The sequence below is a fragment of the Dromiciops gliroides genome, chromosome 4, assembly GCF_019393635.1.
Source record: "Dromiciops gliroides isolate mDroGli1 chromosome 4, mDroGli1.pri, whole genome shotgun sequence".
In the NCBI taxonomy this organism is placed as follows: Eukaryota; Metazoa; Chordata; class Mammalia; order Microbiotheria; family Microbiotheriidae; genus Dromiciops; species Dromiciops gliroides.
The window spans coordinates 154,689,990-154,709,557 of record NC_057864.1 but is presented as its reverse complement, the minus strand read 5'-3'; the positions used below and the strand labels follow the sequence as shown (position 1 = coordinate 154,709,557).

Below are 19,568 nucleotides of genomic sequence, written 5' to 3'. Positions count from 1 at the left end.
TTCTTTCACATCACAGATGGAGTGTTAGAGAGAAAAAGCAAGTTCATTGATTCATCCTCTTTAGCTACTGCATCTGCTTTCTCACACTGGATCAGTGTCCCCAGTGTGAGCTGAGCAGTGAAAAGCAGCTGACAAAGGAAGTTCAGAGAGGAGTGAGGTGGAATATAGCATCTGCTAATGAAAACGTTTCCTTTTCCTAATAAAGTCACCTGATGTCTAGCAAGTCTCTGATCAGAGAATAGATCTTCTACATCATGAGGACTCAACACAGTGAGTTGGGAAGAAAGAACCAGATCACAAGCCTTGTCCACTAGGAAATCAGCAGATGCTTTGGTTTGAAGGTATGGAGGTGATCCCAAGGTAACCACATCTAGCAGGCAGGTGTAATAGGCGATGGGCCAAAGGGATGGTCCAAGGTTCTGGACAAGTACCTCAGATGTGATACCCTTCTGCTCATGGAGAAAGAGGGAAAAAAGACTCATTATAGTCTGGAAGGCCCAGAGCTGGTGCCAAGAAGAAAAATCTTTTAAAAGTGTCTGAGGCTGTCAGATGTTGTAAGGGGATAAAATTCTAGCTATACTATCTAAAATCTAATGAGTGGTTATAATTATGAGCTTTATAAATTATAAGCTTTAGCAAGAGTATTTAAGTGTTTAAGTATTTATTAAAGAGCATTAGGATCAGAGAGAAAGGTAAAAATCCATTTTTTTTTTTGCGGGGCAATTGGGATTAAGTGACTTGCCCAGGGTCACACAGCAAGTAAGTGTCAAGTGTTTGAGGCCAGATTTGAACTCAGGTCCTCCTGAATCCAGAGCCGGTGCTTTATCCACTGCTCCACCTAGCTGCCCCCATAAAAATCCATTTCTAACAGACCCCATCATCCAACCCGCCATGGCAAGGTCAGGAACCAAAAGAGGAAGAAGCCCTCCACCAGCGTCTGCTTCCTACTTTGTGTCCTCCTCCCAGAAATGGGAGGCTCCACAAGTTGATTGGCTGGTAGCTTTGATGGACTACCCATGGGCAAAAGTTACTTCCTGACACCAAGAAACTGACCACATGGCTTACCCTCAGACACCTTCTCCTCATGGTGGAGCTTTCCTACAGTAGCTCTCCAGCAGGTGGCATCATTCCAATCATTACAATGTTCAGACTGTAGAGCTAGAGGATCTAGAACAGAATCTTTAGTTAGAGCAGTTAATGGTTTATTTCACCAAAGAATGGAATCCATTGTCTACAGTAACCTTGTCTATAGTTCTCTGATAGAAGAAAGCCTAAGTATTCAATGTGTTGAGTCTTCTTCCAGGTGAATGTGAATATGTACCGGACAGATTCACTGATTGGAATCCTTAAAAAGGCTACATATAAATTAATAACGATAAAGCATATGGAAGTACAAGGAATAGTGGAGACAATGATAGCCTGATTAGATGTCTAGGAATAACAGTTAATGAACAGCTTGGAGATCTTATACAAAGTGATATACATGGAGATCTATAATCCTTTAATCAGTCAGAGCAAGAATTATTACAGTTTAATTTTCTAATGGTCCAAATGAACAGGAATCCTTACTTTACTAATTTAACTGGGATTTACTTAGATGAAAAATTACAATAATTACTAATGGTAATAATTTAATAAAAGGATCATTAACTGCTAAAAATTTAAACAATACTTTTGAAAGTATCTATGGGGCAACTAGGTGGCACAGTGGATAAAGCACTGTCCCTGGATTCAGGAGGACTTGAGTTCAAATCCAGCCTCAGACACTTGACACTTACTAGCTGTGTGACCCTGGGCAAGTCACTTAACCCTCATTGCCCTGAAAATAAATGAAGAGAAAAGAAAAGAAAAGAAAATATCCAAATTATAGTTTGAAAGATACTGGGGTTTGGATGGAGTAGGGCCACCTTCTACCTCAAAGTACCAGGTATGCCTGATTTTAGAAGCCTCACATCATTAGAGAAATTAGTTCAAAGCAATTCAGAGATAATAGATGGAATCTGCTTAATAGTGGCTAGCATAAACTCAACAGTTGCAAAAATTTCCTCTCATTGGCACAGGATTGTCTGAAAAGAATTCACCCTGACTTGCCCTGGTCTTAGATTCTCTATGATCTGCCTGTTTCTTTCTACAATCTCTAGTGAAGTGACCCTTTTTCCACAGTGTAAACAACCTGATGGTTTGCTTTTGTGTGCTTTGGCCTGATTGTATTCAGCAGGAGGTGGTGGGCAATGAAGTGCAGGGGATGCTTTCTGTTCCTTCAAGCGTGGCTGCTTTTCCTTTCTTGCTGTTTCCTGTTTCAAGTCTGTGGTTTCAGGGTGTGACAATTTTTCTAAGTTAACCCAGCACCATACTTCATTTTCCCTGTATGCTTATTTTTTAGGAGCAATCTTAGGTCTCCCAAACCTCATTTTTAGGCTTCCTAATACAGGCCAAAAGAATTCACTTGAAGAATTGTGGGCCATTTTAGATGACACCTCACTAAGTTTAGCATCTCTGTTTTGGCATGGCAGGCTGAAAAGAATGCTTGCCCTTCCCCCGTGTTTCTACCAATTTCCCAAGAGTTCTATTTGGTGGAATAGAGCTATCTGTTTCTCATTTTCAATGCCTTGAGAAGAAATAAAATGGTAAGCAGGTCAGCTCATGGCTCAGCCAGGTCAACCTATGGCTCAAGTGGGTTGACCTATGGCTCTAGCAACAGAATAGTCTATTACATTTGTAGGCAGGTCTATCTTTTACATCATGGGTCAGGACAGCTTCAGGGCTACCTAGGATATCCCAGTATATATCCATGTAGAGATAATTATTATGGTTACATACTTAAAATACACACTTTCTAATGATTATAGTCACACTTCTAAGGTTAACTAACACAGGGATACTACTGGGTCTATGTCTTAGCTTCAGTTACATGGCTTTTCATCTGGAACTATACTCTTACTGTAAATCACACAATTACTTCTTATCCTATTAATATGATTATAACTGATAAAAGATTAGCAAGGCAATACAGAGCAAAAGCATTCAAGGCATTGATTATTGATTTTTCTCATTTCATAAGAAAAGGGTAAAATAAATGATAGAACTCAATAATCCAATGTTGTATAAATCCTGAAATATAAATTACTTAGGAAAGAACTATCTATTTGATAATTGCTGGGAAAATTGGAAAGCAGGGTAGAAGATATCAGCTTAGGTCAACTACTTACACCATATTCCACAAGTTCAAAATCAGTATGCAATTTGACTATTAAATAGTATTCCATTAACATAAAAGATAATCAGATCATATATCTTTTAGATCTATGAGTAGGAGATTAATATTTAAGCAAATAAGGGATAAAGGAAATTAGAAAAAAATTAACTTTAGCAAAGTTGCAGGGTCTAATAAAAACCCACATCATTAGAAATCTATATATTACGAACAAAGTACAACAGGAAGAGATACAAAGAGAAATCCCATTTAAAATAACTTTGTACAATATAAAATACTTGGAAATATACCTGCCAAGACAAACCCAGGAATTTATTGAACACAATTACAAAACACTTTTCACACAAATAAATTCATATCTAAACAATTAGAAAAAAATATTAATTGCTCATGAGTAGGCCAAGTCAATACAATAAAAATAACAATTTTACCCAAATTAATCTATTTATTCAGTGCCATACCAATCAAATTACCAAAAATATTTTATAGAGCTAAAAATAATAACAAAGTTCTTCTGAAAAAGTAAAAGGTCAAGAATATCAAGGGAAGCAATGGAAAAAAAAATATGAAGAAAAGCTATATCAGATCACAAACTGTATTACAAAGGAGTAATCTTGAGAACATTGTGGTACTGGCTAAGAAATAGCATGGTGGATCAGATTAGGAACAAAATGCATTGCAGTAAATGACCATAGTAATTTTGTATTTGATGAACCAAAGATCTAAGCTTTAGGGACAAATATCTACTACTTAACAAAAAAATAATGGGAAAACTGGAAAGCAGATTGACAGAAATTAGGCATATACCAACATCTCACACTGTATATGCCAAGATAAGGTCAAAATGGACATGTGATTTAGACATAAAGGATGACACCATAAGCAAATTACAGGAGCATTGAATAGCTTACCTGACAGATCTATGGAGAGGGAAGAATTTAGTATGAAACAAGAGATAGAGAGCATTACTAGAGGCAAAGTGGACAATTTTATCATCTTAAATTTAAAAGGTTTCACACAAAACCAATGCAACCAAAATTAGAAAGAAAGCAGAAAACTGGGGAAAATATTTACAGAAAGTGTCTTTGGTAAAGGACTAATTTCTCAACTGTATAGAGAAGTGAGTGAAATTTATAAGAATATAAGTCATTCCCCAATTGATAAATAATCAAAGGATTTGAAAAGGCAGTTTTCAGATGAAGAAAACAAGACTATGTATAGTCATATGAAAAAATGCTCCAAATCACTATTGATTAGAGAAATGCAAATTAAACAACTCTGAGCTACCACGTCATACTTATCAGATTAACTAATAAGATAGAAAATGAAAAGTATAAATGTTGGAGGGAGTATGGGAAAATTAAGACAATAATGCACTGTTGGTGGAGTTGTAAACTGATCCAAATATTCTGAAGAGCAAATTGCAACCATTTCCAAAGGGCTATAAAAGTGTACTTACCCTTTAACAAGCAATACCACTATTATGTCTATATTCCAAAGAAATCCAAAAAAGGGGAAAGGACCTAACCCTAACCCTAACTCAACTTGAGAACACATTCAAAACCAATGGATTTGGATGATGCCAACCAATCAGCTTGAAGCAGTGTGTAAGGACTGCCTCTGTTCCAGACCTATAAAAAGCTTCCAAAAACAACTTACGAGATTGTTCCTGATTAAAGCAGGCTCCTGGAGGAGGACTTTAGGAAGAACCCAACCAGGCTGGAACTCTAGGCTAGACTGGTGCTGAAGCTTCTGATTTAAGGCAACCACAATTTAGATTTTAAACATCACAGGGAGAAGGGGAGAGATGGTCTGGGGAGAGGTATTTCACATGAAGGAAACAAGAATCAAGCTTATGGAGGGAAAGGGGGGAGGATCGGGGGAGTGAGTGAACCTTACTATCATCAGATTTGGCTCAAAGAGAATAACATACATACTCAAGTGCATGTAGTAATATATTTTTGCCCTGAGGGAAAATGGAGGGGAGGGAGATAAGGGCAGGGGGGCGAAGGGGGAGAAGAGGGGAAGGAGGGAAGGGCAGATTGGGGGAGAGAGCAGTAAAACACAAAACACTTTTGAGGAAGGTGAAGATGTTCTGCATATGACAAGTATGACATTAAATTGCTTGATTTCATAGGGAGGGTTGGAGGGGGGGAGGAAGAAAAATTAGAACACAGAATTAGCTCAAAAACCTTAATCTTATCAGAGTGGCCTCAAGGAGGGAATAACATTCATACCCAATTGGGAGGAGTAATCTATTTAACCCTACAGGAAAGTAGAAGGGGAAGAGGATAAGGATAAAGGGTGAAAAAAAGGGAATGCAGAGCAGAGGAGGGGACAGTCAGAAGTAAAACACTTTTGAGGAAGAATAGGGTAAAAGAAGATAGAAAATAGAATAGATATCATAGGAAGGGAATAGGATGGAGGGAAATAGTTATGATAATTGATTATAATGGCAAAATGTATGGTACCTACTTTGCTGGACTATTATGAAGAAAATTATTTGTCAAATTTAAGGTACTATATATAGGTTATGATGAACAGGATACTATCAGAAAAACCTTAATTTGAAGTTTTGTTTTTTAACTGTTTTCTCTCACAATGAAGCTAATGTGGGAATGTTTTCCATTACTACTCATGTACAACTTATTTTGAATTGCTTGAGTTCTTGTGATTGGGGGTGGGAAGAGAGGGAGGTAGAGATGTTGGAACACAAAGATTTAAAAGACTGATATCAAAATTTGTTTTTACATATATTTTGGAAAATAAAAAGATATAACCTATGGGGGGCAAAACAAATAAATGAGGTGTTTTTGATTATATGAAAATGAAAAGCATTTGCACAAACAAAATTAATGCATCAAGGATAAAGAGAGGGGAAATCAAATAAAAAACTATATCAAATTTCTCAGATAAAGTTTTGGCATCCCAAATATACAGACAACTAATAAATAAGTAAGGTTGAAATGTATTTCCTATTTTACATTATCAAAAATTATGAGCAGTTATCAAAAGAAGAATTGTAAACTATTAATAATTAATTGCAACAATACTTGGCACTTTAAGGTTTGCAAAGTACTTTACAAATATTATCTCATTTTATCCTCACAACACCCTTAAAAAGATTTGAAACTATTATTATCCCCATTTTATAAATGAGGAAACTGAGGCAGAAAGCAGTTAAGTGACTTGCCTGTGGTCATACAGCTTGAAATGTCTATGGTAGAATTTGAACTGAAGCAAAAAACATTCTAGGTTATTAATAATAAGAGAAATATCAAACCTAAAGTTTTACCTAACATCCACAGAATAGACAAAGGTGACAAAAGATAGGAATTTTCTATGTTAGAGAGGTTGTAGAAAGACATGTTCAATAATTCATTGTTATTCCAAGATGAATTAGTATGATTGTTTGGAAAGAAATTTGGAATTAGGAAAACAAAGTTGCTAAAAAGTCCATAGTATTTAAGAAGTTTGAATAATAGGCATATTTCCCAAGAAGATTACTGAGAAAAAGAAAGGATCCAACTATGGGAAGAGATTTATCATTGCACTTTGTTTTTGTCATTTTTGTGGTAGAAAAAAACTCATAACAAAGGAGATGCTTCTCAGTTGGAGAATAGTTATGAAAAACTGTGCTACATGAATGTAATTAACATAATTACTGTTCTAGGTGTCTCTGTGTATTTATATAGTACTTACTATGTTCTAGGCACTATGCTAAGTGCTTTCTAATTATTATGTCATTTGGTCCACAAAACAACCCCCTGAAGCAGATTTCATTATTATCTCAAATTTACAGATAAGGAAACTGAAGCAAACAGATGTTCAATCTAAATGACTTGCTTAAAGTAATAGCAAATAAGTGAGGTCAGATTTACACTCAGGTTTTCCTGACTCCAAGCCTACCACTTTATCCACTACAGCACCTAAGTGCCCCAAGATAAAGCACTAGATCTCCAAGGTTATTATAGGGATAAAATTAAATAATGTTTGTATAGAGCTTTGCAAATCTCAAAACACTAAAAAAAATGCTAAGTATCAACATCATCATCATTACAAATAAAATTGGAAAAATATCATTCTTACATGAACTGATGTAAAGTGAAATAATCTGAGTCAGGAAAAATGGATCCACAATGACTACAATAATACAAATGGAAAGAACAATAATGACAAAACCATAAAAAAATTAATCTTTCAAAAACACAAAGAACAAACTTGTCCCTAAAGAAAAGACATGAAAAGACATCTCAATCCATTCCTTTGTAGAGGTGGGAGACCCACAAGTATAGAAGATTACATGGAATGCCTTCAATTTTTATGGATTGATTTTTATTGCAGTTTTTTCTTCTCTCCCTCTTTTATTTTTCTCAAATTTGTTATAAGGGATGTTTTTCTGGAAATGACTTAGGAGAAATTACATAGAGGAAAATCTTGGTGAACCAAAAACAAAATATCAATAAAATTATTTAAAATATAAATATATTTTATCATTTGGGAGGGACTATATAATGATGAATCATTTATATTCTGAGGGAAAAATTAAATAAATGTCCTTTTAGAGCCCTAATATCTTCAAAGGTCATAGAGAGAACTAAATAAAACATGGAGAGAAGCTAAGTGGGGATTTTTTCTGTTTTTTATGTGGGATGAAAAGTATAGTCAGACAAAAGGAGAGGAGAGAGGAAGAGAGAAGGGAGAGAGAGAGAGAGAAGAATGAGAGAGGGAGAGAGATTGGTATTTAATTTTTCTTTTTGCAGGGCAATGAGGGTTAAGTGACTTGCCCAGGGTCACACAGCTAGTAAGTGTCAAGCGTCTGAGGTCAGACTTGAACTCAGGTCCTCCTGACCCCAGGGACAGTGTTCTATCCCCTATGCCACCAAGGTGCCCTGGTATTTAAATTTAATAGGGAAGTCTGCAGGGATCGGGAGAAGGGAGATAGAGAACAAAAGGAAAAGCAGTTTAGAGGAGGAAATAGTCACAAGCAAAACAAACTACAACTTTGGAGGATGTGGGGCACAAGAAAGAGATGAGGGATTATAGTGAAGTAAAAAAAAAAATTCTTCAATGATAGATCAGTAGTATTAAGCAAACTTTTGTTACCATCATCTTCTTTATCTTTGTAAAGAGTAGAGTGAGAAACAAAAAGAGGAAAATATAAAAGGAGAAAGAGGCAGGAAATTAAGAACTGCAACCATGAATGTGAATGGAACAAACTCACCCATAAAATAAATGACAATAAAAATAGCATTTTGTTTACAAAACACACAGTTGAAATGTTCACACAGTGTTAGAAAGGAGTAGAGCAAAATTTATTCCGATTCCCTGAACTCAAAAAGTCATTATCACAATGTCAGATTAGGCCATAGAAAAAGAGATATAAGAAAGGAGATAAATAGGGAAACCACATTATGCTTAAAGACATTAAAGTTAATGAATCAATATTAATGTTTAGTGTATATGCACCAAACCGAGTGTAAATAATTTAAGGTAAAGCTAATGGAATTATAGGAAGAAATAGACAATAAAATTATAATAATGAGAGACATCAATGCTGACCTAGACAAATATAATAAAAAAGATAAGCAAGAAGGATATTAAAGACCTAAATAGAATTTTAGACATTAGCATTGTTTAATCTTTGACAATTACTGAATTAGAACAGAAAGAAGTCTACACACTCTCAGTTGTGCATGGTACATGTATAAAAATGACTATATATTGGGGCATAAAAATCTCACAAAATTTCAGAGGAGCAAAAATACAAAAAACATTCTTTAATCAATTATAATACAATTAATATTACATTTATTATCTATCATTATTATTTAAAGAGGAAACTAAAAAACTAATTGGAGCCTAACTAGTTCAATCCTAAAGAGTTGGTAGGTCAAAGTATAAACAATGAGACAAAACAAGAAGAGAGAGAGAGAGAGAGAGAGAGAGAGAGAGAGAGAGAATCTAAACCAATAGATCACATCTAAGCAGAGTCCACAGGATAGCTGTAGTTGATAGTAGCATTTGCATTGGGAGCTGAGAGACATACATTAGGTAAAGTAGACATACCAGAGAAAGGGAGGTTCAAGATGTTTACAAGGACACAACCCTTTGAACTCAGCATAGAGCCAATCCAAAAAATGACTTCATAAGGATTTCAGAAAGGGATTAAAAAAAAAAAACTTCAAGAACCAGGATCTGTGAGTTTACCCTTTGGCCATGATGTGTTTTCTTAATTCGAGCCTACTCTGAAATTGCTTTGTGTGTACAGGGGAGGAAGAGTATGCCCCTGGATTAAGAAAATGGTGTTGTAACAATTGTTCTTACTGTATCTGCTTTGTAAACACTATTTCTAAGAGAAATATAATCTGTGAATATAATCAATGGGAACACTTTGATGGGGGTTTATGAGGGAAAATATATTTTTTAAAAATCTCCTAATGGTTACTGCATAGAACACTAAGAGTAGTAAATACCAGCCAACCTCTGAAGACCTGGCTTTACAATTTGAATGTGAGTGAGAAAATCAGTCCTAGAGGGAGGGCTAAAGATATTTCAACTGAAAATTATGAGACCACCTTTCTTGGAAATTTCTCATGTTTTGAGACTCTCATCGATCCAGGAAATATACTCCATAGGCTAAAAGACAGAAATGATAGTCCTACCAGGGTCTTGATGGTTGTGTGATGTCTAGCTTTCATCGATTTTAGGATAATTAAATATCTTGAATCCATTAGATTATCCAGTGTTAAAAGTTTAGGTATAGTAACCAGAGGATTTCCTCTGAAATACTTTTTTTTTTTTTGGTGAGCCAATTGGGGTTAGGTGACTTGCCCAGGGTCACACAGCTGGTAAGTGTTAAGTGTCTAAGGCCAGATTTGAACTCAGGTCCTCCTGAATCCAGGGCCAGTGCTCTATCCACTACACCATCTAGCTGCCCCCTGAAATGTTTTTGATCTCATTTTTCCTTGAGCAATTTTGATATTCGTTTGACAATAAGCTGGGATGAATGGCCATTCCCTGATATGGCATCAGGGGTGTGATTCCTGCAGTTTCATATCTCTTTAGTGTTGCTTGACACCTGAACCAAGACAAAAAATATGGCAGGGGGCTAGGAACATGTTCTACTTCATGAGCAAGTAACATGAGTTTTCATATATAGAAGTATCAAACTAAGGATATGTTTGGGAAGACACATGGGAATTGGTCACTGGCTAGAACTGGGAGAGAGAAGGACCAGATTAAGCATTTTATCTGCAGAGACACAGGCTGGATAAATTCAATAAGGGAGCTAAATTCAAATCCCTGAGGGGCTAAAAGTTGGTGTCATTGATATTCACCTGGTATACTTATTTCCTATTTGTGTGTATATTAAGAAATTTTCCATAGTAGCTTCAATTCTTAAGCATAAGTTATCCCTGCAGGTCAGTAATGAAGTGTAAATAGTTATGCTTTCCCAAAGGCATTCATTCCTAATGAGGCCTCCAGAGATAAGAACTGTCTCAGTTTTCAACTGTACCTATATGCCCCTGAATCTACCTCAGAGTAAAAATCCCTGGAGGCATGAGTCAGATAGATCATTACCCTTCTGGGAACCAAACTGCCAAAACTATTGGGAAGGGGTGCTTAAAGAGACATGATCGCCTCCAAACGCACCTAATCAATTTCTCAGGTACGGATGGCCACAGGTCTCTTCTGTCACCCAGAGAGAACTGACACGTCCTTGGCTTGACTGTTTCAATTCCTTCTCTTGTAATCTCAAGACTCTTTTCTTGCTCATTTACTTTGAATACGTTCAACCTAAAGCCTTGCAAAGGGGATTTCCCTTCTCACATTCATTCCTTAAGGTTAGTAAAAAGTAAGTGATTATTGATGGAAATGGATAAGAATTGAATTTTTTCCAAAATTCCAAAGTTTTCCTGAATTGTGGATTACAGAGTTTGAATACATTACAATTTTCATGACCATGCGTATTTCATGCTTTTATTTGTGAGTATTGTGAGACCTGTATTTCTCTTTCCCTTCTTTTGTTTCTGTCTCTCTTTTGTCCCTGTGTTTGTGTCCCTGTTCCTCTATCTTTCTCTCTTGTCTCTGTCTCTGTCTATCTGTGTGCCTGTCTCTGTTTCTCTCTGTCTCCCTGTATCCATTGCTCTTTGTCTCTATCTCCCTCTGTTTTTGTCTCTGTCTTTCTCCTATCATCGTTTTAATTATCTCTATGCAAATGACTCCCAGATCTATATATATAGTTCTGGTCTCCTAAATTTGGAGAGAAGTTGAATAATGAAATTGAAAGCCAGATTTCAAAGCACTGAGAAATGAGTGTGAGGAAATGAAATAAGAGACAATGAATTTAGAGAACTTTTCCTAGGATTTTGTCTATGAAGGAGAGGAGAGATAAGAAAACAATTATCATCTCTATGTAGACAGTCTGAAGATGAATGAATACATCTATGTAGATGTATATATTTCTATGTGTACATATGTATGTGTACACACACGTACACATGTATTTTGTATGTTTGTATGCATATGTGTGTGTCCTTGTATGTATTATGTATGCATGTATCCAGCCCTGGTCTCTCCTGAGCTTCAGTCTGGTATTATCAACTTCTTTTTGAACATCTTGAACAGGATGTACAGTAGACATCTCAAAATGAACAAATCCAAAATAGAACTGAAGATCTTTTTTTTTTTTTTTTTTGCTATTTTGCGTAAAGGTTATTTTGATGATCATCTTTTCCTTCAAACCTTTCCCACCACTTCCAAACTTTCCTTTTACTGCTCAGGATTCTAGCATCCTCTCAGTCCCCTAGATTCCCAAACCTTGGTGTCATTGTTGACTCTCACTCTCACTCACCACACATATCTAATTTATTTCCAAATTAGCACCTACCTTCCATGATTATTGTGAGGATCAAATGAGTTACTAGGCACTTAATAAATACTTGTTTCCTTCCTAGTATCCCTCTTTCCAAGTCTTGTTTCTACCTGTACAACCTTCTACCTTTATATCTCTTTTATATGTCCTCTTCTTTCTACTCACAAAGCTGCCCCTGGTGCAAAGTTTTATCACCTTACCCTTAAGCTATTGTAAAAGCTTTCTGGTTGGTGTCCCTGCCTCAACATTCTCCCCAATCCAATCTATCCTTCACTTAGCTGCCAAAGGGATTTTCCTAAAGTCCATATCCAATCATATCATTCCCTGCCCACCTACCCCCAATTCTCAATAGACTCCAATGACTATTATCTCCAAGATCAATCATAAAACCTGCCCTCTTCTTTCCTTTCCAGCCTTCTTACAATTTATTCCCTTCAACATAGTCTATGATTCATCAACATATCAATATCATAGTAACATCAACAAACAAGGTATTCTTGGTGTTCCTTGTACATGACATGCCATCTTCCAACTTTGTTCCTTTTCATTGGATATTCCCCATTCCTGGAATGCTCTCCCTCCTCATCTCTGCCCTTGACTTCATTCAAGACTCTGTTCATATTGGACTTTGGGGCAGCTAGGTGGCACAGTGGATAGAGCACCAGCCCTGGAGTCAGGAGGACCTGAGTTCAAATCTGGCCTCAGACACTTAACACTTACTAGCTGTGTGACCCTAGGAAAAGTCACTTAACCCCAATTGCCTCACTAAAAAACAAAAAACAAAACAAACAAAACAAACAAAACAAGACTCTGTTCAAATCTCACTTTCATGTAGAGGCCCTTCCTGATCTTCCCCCATCCTCCTACTCCCCCCCCTCATAATCCCCTCCCCAATACCAGTGCCTTCCCCCTAAGGCTACTACCATTTGTACTCTTTATATCTTATATGTACCACTTTTCCACATTGTTTTTCCCATTTAAAAGTGAGGCTTTTAAGGGCAGGAACCTTCTTTTGCCTTTCTTTGAGTCCCCAAGGCTAAACATAGTAAATGGAAAATAATTACTATTTAATAAATTCTTGTTGTTCACTAATATTAACTAAAGAGAGGTGGTCATTGAGGGTGGGGGTTAGAATAAGGGAGACAGAAGGCTATCCTTTTGCTCTTCTCTGATTGAATATCCATCACACTCCCAACAGAAGCTATTCCAAACTTTTTCTTCTCTCCTCAAGCTTCCTACAGGACTCTTCCCTTATTCTTGAAAGAGGACCTCATCTCATACTTTACTGAGAAAATAAAGGGCTTTCACCATAAACTCCCTTTGCTCCCCTTCTCTACATTTTATTTTTTCTTTCTTTTCTTTTTTTTTTTTTTTTGGTGAGGCAATTGGGTTTAAGTGACTTGCCCAGGGTCACACAGCTAGTAAATGTTAAGTGTCTGAGTGTCTGAGGCTGGATTTGTAAGTGTTAAGTGTCTGAGGCTGGATTTGAACTCAGGTCTTCCTGACTCCAGGGCCAGTACTCTATTCACTGTGCCACCTAGCTGCCCCTCTTCTCTACATTTTCAAAATCCTCAATTATCAGTCCTTATTTTCTCCTTTACTCCAATCTCTCACAAAGACATGGTACTTCTCAAAAAGACCAATCCTGTTTCTTGTACCATTAGACCACGTTCTTTCAGGTCTCTTCTGTTAGATTGCCCCAACAAACAACATCCCTCTTATATTCAATTTTTCCCAGTGTTGGAGTTTGGTCAGGGATGAAAGAGAATAGAAAAGAAGTCAAAAGATTCAAAGTAGAAAGTAAGATGACATTGAACTGATGATCTATGTCATCAAGTTTAGGAAGGCAGTCTTGTGAAGTCAAAGCAAAAGCTTGAAAAAAGAACTAAAGGTGGAAAAATTGGAGGTAATGGCAATAATGAATAAGTCAAGGGGGAAAACGAAAGGAAGGGATTGAAGATATATTATTTCAGAATTCTTGGTCAGGGATGTAAATGATGGCAAGATCAAAGGTGTGATCTTCCTTGTATGGATGGAGTGAAAGAGCATGTCATGGGATTTAAGGAGATTGGTGACCTGGGAGGACAGAGTGTTTAATGGACCTCAACATATATACTGAAGTTTTATAGTATAAAGGCAGGTGTCTTGCAATGTGTAGAAATAATTCCTAATGTTAAAAAAAAATCTGTTTAGTACAACTAAAAAAGGGCTTAGAGTCAGGTAAATTAGGTTCCACACTTGGCCCTGCCACAAATTATCTGTGTGAGCTTAAGTAAGCTTTTCTGTGCCTCATTCTTTACAACCTCCAAATGGATATAATATATTTTACCTTTCCAAGCTTCACAGAGTTTTCATAAAGATTAAGTGGATTGATACATGGATGTATTTCAAAAAGTTCAAATATACAAATGTATTCTTCAATTAAAAAGCATCCAGTTTTATCTTCAAAGAAAAAAGTGGCTTATAATCTCTCAATATATCTTCTATCATAAGCTTGAAGATGTGAATTTTGTCCATTGTCCCATAGCCTCCTTATCTCAAAGTTATTATCACTTTCTCATAGGTTACATTTTTGGTTGTTCACTTTACCAATTTAGCTCAAATGTCCCTTCACCTCAGTAGTTTTCCTTAACTTCACCTTTTATTCATTATTCCAGCATCCCCTCCACACCATGTTTCAAATGTTATGTCCTTGGGTTATTTGCCCCTGCTTCTCTATTTCTGGTTATATGTCTTAACAGTATGTCCCATCTGTGCCACCAGATGAAAAAGTTCCCTATAAATAAGGACTTTGTCTTCTTCCCCTGAATTAACCTTTTTCCCATAACTAATGTCACTATGTTCCCATGAGTCATTTATCATTTGCTCATTTCCTTTTGTTCCTGTCCCTGCATCTTTTTAACATGGGTGTATGTGTGCATTTGTTCTCTTCCTCCATTAGCCTAGGAAGAGCCTCAAGGGCAAGGATTAGGTCTCTTCCTTCCATGCAGCATTCCTCCTATCTCCACTCAGGGTTCAGAGCATGGTTCCACTAAAGATACCTATGTGGGGGGAGGGAAAAGGGGATGTTTGTTACCTCCATGGTGTTAACTGACTTTTGATATCTTTCAGTCGTGAAGATCAATTAATGAAGACAAAGAACCACTCAGAGGTGAGTGAATTTGTTTTCCAGGGATTCTCAAACTTTCAGGAGCACCAGATCACTCTCTTTGTAGTGTTTCTGGCCCTGTACATCTTGACTCTGGCTGGCAATGTAATTATTGTGACTATCATCCGCATTGACCGTCACCTCCACACTCCTATGTACCTTTTCTTGAGCATCTTGTCAACTTCAGAGACCTTCTACTCTCTGGTTATTATCCCTCGGATGCTGTCTAGTCTGGTGGGCCTGAGCCAGTCCATCTCCTTCACAGGATGTGCTACCCAGATGTTCTTTTTCCTTGGCTTTGCCATTACTAACTGCCTCTTGCTGGCAGTGATGGGATATGATCGATATGTAGCCATCTGTAACCCCCTCCGTTACTCTGTTATCATGAACTGGAGGGTCTGTACCCTGTTGGCATCCTCAGTTGGTATTACAGGCTTCTCCCTGTCACTTGTCCAGGCTGTGGCCATCTTCCGGTTGCCCTTCTGTGATGCACTTATAGAGCATTTTTTCTGTGATGTCCGGCCTGTATTAGATCTGGCCTGTGCCAACACGTTCATCAATGATATTCTGACCTTGATCATCAGCCTTCTAGCCATTAGTGCACCTGCCACTTTCCTCCTTGTCTCCTACATTCTCATTATCTCCACTATCCTGCGCATTGCTTCAGCTGAGGGACGACAGAAGGCCTTTGCCACATGTGCCTCCCATCTCACAGTGGTCATTATCCACTATGGCTGTGCCTCCATTGCCTACTTCAAACCCAAATCTGAAAATACTAAAGACCAAGACCAGCTGATTTCTGTGACATACACTGTCATCACCCCCTTGCTAAATCCTGTTGTGTACAGCCTGAGGAATAAGGAGGTCAAGGATGCCCTGAGCCGAGCTCTGGGGAAGAAATCACTTTTGTAGTGTCATTAAAAGGACTCGATGATCTTAACTCAAGAGTTTGACAACTTCCCATGATGCTAGAGCTTGCAGGATCCAGGTAGCTAGAAACTTGGGGAAATCCAATTTAATATCACTTGGGCCAAAAGCTGCCAAATTCACCCCACACCCTCAAACTCTGAAAATATGCCAAAAGCACAGAATTATCCCATAGGCCGTTGTGTAATTGTCCTCTGTTGTTGGTTACAAGATTCCCACGATGTCACGAGATGTTTTTATATGGGCTTTTCAATTAATTTTTAAAATTTTATTTTCAGTTATTTATTTTCCCTTTTGTTTACCCTTCCATTAGAGTTCTGCAGTTCTTTTGTTGTGGTTGTGGTTGTTTTTGTTTGTTTGTTTTTGGTGGGGAAATGAGGGTTAAGTGATTTGCTCAGGGTCACACAACTGCTAAGTGTCAAGTGTCTGAGGTACACAGCTTCTAAGTGTCAAGTGTCTGAGACCAGATTTGAACTCAGGTCCTCTTGAATCCAAGGCCAGTGCTTTAACCACTGCACCACCTAGCTGTGCCCCAATAAAAACTCTTCTAATAAAAATACATAGTCAAGCAAAACAAATTCACATGTTGGCCATCGCAAAAAAAAATGTATGTCTTATTTTATATCTTGAATCCATTAATTCTGTCAGCAGGTGGGTGATATTTCATCATTAGTCTTTTGGAATTATTATTAGTTACTGCATTGCTCAGCATTCTTAAACCTTTTAAAGTTCTTTGTCTTTACAATGCTATTAGCATTATAGAAATTATTTTCTTGGTTCTGCCTACTTGGCTCTGCATTAATCAGCTTCTATAAATTTTCCAAATTTTCTCTGAAATAATTTTCCATCATTTCTTACAACACAATATGATTCCATTATATTAATATACTACAATTTGTTTAGCCATTCTTCAATTGAAGGGCACCCCCTTAGTTTACAGTTTTTTGCCACTACAAAAAGCTTTACATGGACCCTTTTCCTCTCTGTCTGATCTCTTTGGGCTATAGATCTAGGAGTGATGTTGCTTTCAGATTAATTTTTAAATGACCAATTTAAATGAACTATAATGAATTCCTTTGTCACTAGTATTTACAATTGCTCATTTTGAAGAGTGCTCATAGCAAGCGAGGATATTGGGGGAAGGTGGGAAGGAAGCATTTTATAAATTTATTTTTAAAAGCTAGATGAGTACTAACTTCATTGTGTTGAAAAATTTTATAGCCATTAAAAAAACAGATTTGCAATGCCTAACAGAGTTATTAAAAGATCATCTTAAGCAATGCAGTTTGAATGAACATTTATATCAGCTTTAAAGGAAAAGGGAGCTAAGACAGTGAGCAATGAAATGAATATAAATTCACTGAATGGAAAAGTAGTTAGAAGAGGGTAGGGGTCATGTAGCCACAGCATATCATATGGTAACTTCTCTCTATTCTTCTGGACACAAATAAAGTCATATGAAACAAAAGATACATGGAGAAGAAAGTATTTTCTCAGAATGTAAACTCTTTAAGGGAAGGAGGATTTTTCATTTTTATCTTTGTATCAGGAGGGTCTAGCATATTACTTGGTGCATAGTGGACATTTAATAATTGCTTGATTAAGGGGCAGCTAGGTGGTGCAGTGGATAAAGCACTGTCCCTGGATTCAGGAAGACCTGAGTTCAAATCCAACCTCAGACACCTGACACTTACTAACTGTGTGACCCTGAGCAAATCACTTAAACCTCATTGCCCCACCAAAAAAAAAAAACAACAACAACAAAAAACCATGCTTGATTGATTAGTCATGGAAAGATGATGGAAATGTGGTTGACATCTGTTGCTGGAGATATAAAATCTGAAAAATTGGTAAGAAACTATGCCATCAGTCAATGGTATGGCTTTGTATGGGAGGAGAGCTCTCCACAGTGCTAAAGAGATCATTAAACACCATCTTTCTTTTGAAATAGTTATCTCTTAAGGAGGTAGTTTAGCCTGCTGAAATCCTGGTAGTCACTCATAAGGTTTTCTGGTGTCGGTTTCCCTAAAAACTGAAACTGAAACCATATTGGCTTACTTAAAATATATGATTCCTAATAGACTAAGTAGCAATCATCCAATCTAGGCTTGGAAACCTCCAATGAGGAGGAATCCATTACCACCCAAAGTCACCAATTGCACTTTTGGACGACTAATGATTAGGAAGTGAATTTTTTTCAGAAATAAAACCTAAATTTTGTCTTTTTTGCCACTTCCACCTATTGCACCTCAATTCGTCCTCTGAGACAATATGGAATAAATCTTATTTTTCTTCCATATACCAGCTCTTAAAATACTTGAACAAAGCTATCATTCTCACTCACACACACACCCCTGTGCTTGAGTATTCTTTTCTCAAAATTAAACATTCCTAGTTCCTTTAAAGAATCTTCATATATGACATGGCAAAGATCTTCTTCATCCTTTTTGCCCTCCTCTGGATACTCTCAAGTTTCTCAATATTCTTCTGGAATTGTACTGCCCGGAATTGAACAAAATATTCCAGATTTGATTCAAAATGTACAGAGTATAGGGCTCGAACACTTCCATATTCAACAAGGGAAGGGAAGGGAATACACACTTATGTAACCTATCATAAGAGCTTTGCAGTTTTTACCTTATTTGATCCTCCTAACAACACTGGGAGGTAGGTGCTATTATTATCTTGATTTTAAAGACTAGGAAACAGGCAGAAAGAAACTAAGTGACTTGCCCAGAGTCACATAGCTAGGAAGTGTCTTGAGGACAGATTTGAATTCAGTTCTTCCTAACTCCATGCCTAGCATTCTCTCCACTGAGCTACCTAGCTGCTCCTGAAATCCCAGAAATACAATACCTCTCTCAATGTGGTAGAAGATTAGATTTTGGATTGAAACATTATACTACTGACCCACATTGGCCCACTAAACCACCCAGATCATTTTCAGACCAATGGCTACCTAATCATTCCATTCCTATCTTGTACTTAGGAAATTAATCTTTTGACTCAAGTAGAAGATTTTACATTTATCACTATCGCAATCCAATTTCTTAGATTCAGTTCAAAGCACTAGCCCATATAAGAAATGACAAGCAGGATGGTTTCAGAAAAACCTGGAAAGACTCATTTATATGAACTGTTGTTGAGTAGATAACCAGAACCAGGACATTGCATACAGTAACAACAGTATTGTAACAATGATAACTTATAAAAGACAGTTACTCTGATCAAGACAATGATCCAAGACAATTCCAAAGGACCCATGATGAAAAATGCTATCCATCTCCAGAAAGAAAACTGATGAACTCTATGTAATAATTGAAACATATTGATTCACTTTATTTGGGGGGGGGGCGTTGTTTGTTTAATTTTTTTGCAACACGGCTAAAATGGAAATATGT

General features: G+C 37.0%; 1 protein-coding gene across 1 annotated transcript in view; it reads left to right on the top strand.

Annotated features, from left to right (window-relative positions):
• The first annotated feature begins 15,219 nt into the window (after positions 1–15,219).
• Positions 15,220–19,568, top strand: part of LOC122756312 (olfactory receptor 10J4-like) — a 35,545-nt gene continuing 31,196 nt past the window's right edge. Inside the window, exon 1 of the mRNA XM_044005538.1 lies at positions 15,220–15,718. Within this exon, the coding sequence (XP_043861473.1) occupies positions 15,220–15,718 (499 nt within the window). The remainder of the gene's footprint in view (positions 15,719–19,568) is intronic.